Below are 4,029 nucleotides of genomic sequence, written 5' to 3'. Positions count from 1 at the left end.
CCCTGGGGCTGATCCTTTGGGACTTTGGCACCCTCACCATGTCCTTCTGGTGCCACAATCAATAGGTCTACTGGCAAGGGGTCACCGGGCCAGCCAGTCCCTCTTTACAGGCATGCACAGGCGATGATCTCATGGATGCCCTATTGGGCAACTTTGCGCCTATCTTCTCCGAGACAACATCACTGCCACCACCATGTTCTAGGGACCACAACATCAACATCATCCCTGGTTCGGCATCGGTGGCTGTCCAGCCCTATCGCTACCCCACCACCTACAAGGACAAGCTAGAATGCCAGTGCACCACCATGCTCGAGCAAGGGCTCATCCGACATAGCTCCTTGGTCTTCTCTTCACCAGTCCTCCTTATCAAGAAGGCCGATGGATCTTGGCATTTCTATGTCGACTATCATGCCCTCAACAAGATCCCTATCAAGGATGCGTACCTGATCCTAGAGGTCAACGAACTCCTCGATGAGCTCCATGGTGCCCGCTTCTTCACAAAGCTGGATCTCTGCTCAAGCTACCATCAAGTCTGCATGAACGCCGCTGATGTTGAGAAGATGGTGTTCTAGACTCACAATGGCCTCTAGAGTTCCTCGTCATGCCATTCGGGCTAAGCAACACCCTATCCATGTTCTAGGTGCTGATGAATGATGTGCTTTGACCATTCCTACGCCGCTTTGTCCTCATCTTCTTTGACCACATCTTGATCTATAGTAGCTCATGGGAGGAGCACCTGTGTCATATGCACATGGTCCTCTCTGTCCTCTCCGACACTGGCTTTTCATCAAGCACTCCAAGTGTGCTTTCGGCGCCACCTCCATCTCCTACTTAGGGCATATCATTTTAGCGAAAGGGGTGGCCATGGACCCTGACAAGGTCCAAGCGGGCGCGAACTGGCCTCAGCCCTGTTCTGCTTGGGCGATTCATGGGTTCCTTGGTCTGGTTGGGTACTACCACAAATTCATCAAGGAGTTTGGCACGATTGTTGCTCCACTGATAGCCCTGCTCAAGAAGGAAGGGTTCTCTTGGACAGAGACAACCAGGGCTACTTTCAATGCCCTCAAGGCCGCAGTGACCACAACACCCATCCTTGCGCTCCCCGACTTCAGCCAACCTTCCATCATGGAGTGCGATGCCTCCACCAATGGGTTCGAGGTTGTTCTCCTCCAAGGATCGCACCCGGTGGTGTTCTTCAGCCGCCCTATGGCACCGTGACATTAATCATTGGTGGCAGTATGAAAGGTAGCTCATCGGCCTCGTCCTTGCCATTTAGCATTGGGGGCCATACCTTTGGGGGTGCTAGTTTCTTATAAGGACTAATCACTATAGTCTTAAGTTCTTACTCGATCAACGCTTGGCAACCATTCCGCAGTGCCATTGGGTGGGCAAGTTGCTCAGCTTTGATTTCTCAATTCGAGTACAAGGCGAGCAGCACCAACACTATGGCCAACGTGCTGTCCTACCATGACATAGAGGAAGCCATGGTCCTTGCCATCTTCGGACCACATTTTGACTTCATCGATCACCTCTATCAGGCCAATGATAGGACCCCATGCTGGTTGTGATCAAAGCAGAAATCACCTCCAATCAGCGCGTGGTCCCTTGGTCCCTTGTTGATGGCCTGGTGGCAGTTCTAGGGGCGCCTCTACATCCTGCCTGGCACCCCCTTCTCTAGGAACTCCTCACCATGGTTCACGACGATGGCCATGAAGGTGTCCAATGCACCCTGCACCGCTTGCACCATGACTTCCACTCACCCAACCTATGCATGGTGGTCTAGGACTACGTCCGGGCATGCGCCACATGGTAATGCTACAAAGTCAGAGCACCTGCATCTAGGTAGCCTACTCCATCCCCTCCTGGTGCCAATGTCGGTTTGGATCGACATCAGGATGGACTTCATTGAGGCGCTCCCCCGGGTCAGCGGCAAATCGGTCCTCCTCACCATTATCGACCATTTTAGTAAGTACTACCATTTTATTCCATTGATGCATCTACTCAGCGGAGTCCATGGCGTAGGCATTCTTCACCGACATTGTGTGCCTACACTACATCCCTCAGTCCATCGTCTCAGATCGAGACCCGGTGTTCACCTCCATCTTCTGGAAGGAGCTCATGGGCCTCTCCGGCATCAAGCTCCACATGATGATGATGTTCCATCCTTAGTCGGACTGGCTAGACCGAAGTGGCCAATAAGTTCATCGTCATGTACCTTCACTACCTCATGGGCGACTGTCCACGATAGTGGCTATGCTTGTTGTCATGGACAGAGTTCATCTACAACACTGCCTTCCAGTCCATGCTAAAGATGATGTCGTTCTAGATCATCTATGGTAGCGAGCTGCCCTCCATCTGCTCCTATGAACCAGGTGAAAGGTCCTTGTTTGGTTTTGGTAATTGAGTGACAACCTAGGTGGACTAATGTGTTTAAATGTGAGATACACAGGTGATTAGTCCACATGCACACTTGTGTGAGCAACTCATGCCATGACGGTGAAGATGGCTTGGATTTGTTGCAAGGCTCATACATGTGATAAAGGAGCTCATTGCATATAAGACATGACATTGAGTCATGTGACTAAGGTGGAGAAGATCAAGACAAGACTTGGCTTGATAGACCGGTTGCATGTGTGAAGGGCAAGTTGGAGGCTTTGGAGCGATGGACTATGTGGCGGTAAAGCTTGAGCAAGACTTGGCTGCTAATGGACAAAGGCAACGGTGAAGAACAAGTGAAGTCAAGATCAATGAACCAACAAGGTCACGTGATAATATGAAGTGGATCTTATCATTATTTATTGATCTAGGTTGGTGCATGTGTTGCATCAACATTGGAGGAGAGGAATGGAATGCACAAGGCAAAGGTATAACCTATAGGACATTTTATTTCATCAGGTCATAGGTGTGTAGAGAACTTTATGACCGGTTTTAGGATAGATGGCCATACTATCAAGAGCAGTAAACTTATTTGCATATCGGTCACCTAGTGCCACTCGAGTGATCTAACTTTACATCGTTGCTAGAATCGAGTGGCATGGTGAATTGAGTGACTAATCCTTTGAAAAATAATTGTGAAAATGCTAACACACTTGCACAAGATGGTGATCACTTGGTGGTGTTATCACATTTGCAAAGGTGTCAAAAAAGGAGAAGAAAAGCGCAAGTTTGGGTTGTCCGAGGTTCAAAAAACACAACTAAACTTGCAGCCAACGCGCAGCCCAGCAGCCTATAGGGTGGCACCTGCCCTTTCTGATATGCACCACCCCCTAGGGCGGTGGCACTACCCCCCTTGCAAGGTGCATCGCCACCCCTATACGGTTCCCAAATCAGCAGCGACACCCTTTCGTATTTTGGGCATAACTCTTAGCTCCGATCTCCGATTTTGATGATCTTGGACTTTTCGGAAAGCTAACAAAATAATATATAGCCTTGAAGTGGTGCAAATCAATTTTGAGCAACTTAGGGTCACAGGGCTGTCCGGTGATGGCACCGCCCTATTTTTCTAGAGAGGGGCAAAACGTGTTTTGGGTGCTACGGGGGCACCGCCACCCCTAGGATGGTGCACTGCCCCCCATGTCCGGTGCCAAATCAGCCAATGGCTAGTTTGAACTAGCCGTTGCAATTCGACCATTGGGGCACCACCGCCCCTTGTCCGGTGTGACACATTGTTGTCCGATGACCATGCATAAATGTGCTCTAAGGGGTACAATGTCTCTATTTGGCTTGGGTTATATAAATAGAGGTGGAACTCGGGCTTGGGAATGTGTTTCCCTTGTGTGTGCTTGGTTTGTGGGCCCTCTAACTTACTTGTGCTTGCAAGAGTGCGATCCGATTGCGAGTGAGTGATTCTAGTGCGATTGCATTGTGAGATTGCATCTAGTGGCACTAGGGTTTTCAGTTGCAAGCTGGTGGTGCTTGTTACTCTTGGAGGTTTCCACCTCCTAGATGGCTTGGTGGCGAGTTCTCCATTGTGAAGCATGCAAGAAGATTGTGTGGTGCTCCGGAGAAGGATTTGTGAGGGGTACCGTG

The 4,029-nt window shown here is 50.0% G+C and overlaps 1 protein-coding gene across 1 annotated transcript; it reads left to right on the top strand.

The window, feature by feature from the left end:
• The first annotated feature begins 864 nt into the window (after positions 1 to 864).
• Positions 865 to 1,218, top strand: LOC136548497 (uncharacterized mitochondrial protein AtMg00860-like). Its single transcript, XM_066540000.1, has one exon. It carries the CDS (start codon positions 865 to 867, stop codon positions 1,216 to 1,218), a length of 354 nt encoding a protein of 117 aa, XP_066396097.1.
• Positions 1,219 to 4,029: the final 2,811 nt, after the last annotated feature.

This window comes from Miscanthus floridulus, chromosome 4, assembly GCF_019320115.1.
Source record: "Miscanthus floridulus cultivar M001 chromosome 4, ASM1932011v1, whole genome shotgun sequence".
Taxonomy (NCBI): Eukaryota; Viridiplantae; Streptophyta; class Magnoliopsida; order Poales; family Poaceae; genus Miscanthus; species Miscanthus floridulus.
This window is presented reverse-complemented; position numbering and strand designations above follow the sequence as displayed.

What these genes read in the sequence shown, in the direction of transcription:
- LOC136548497 (XM_066540000.1), top strand. Translation starts at nt 865, where the DNA reads ATGGACCCTGACAAGGTCCAAGCGGGCGCGAACTGGCCTCAGCCCTGT.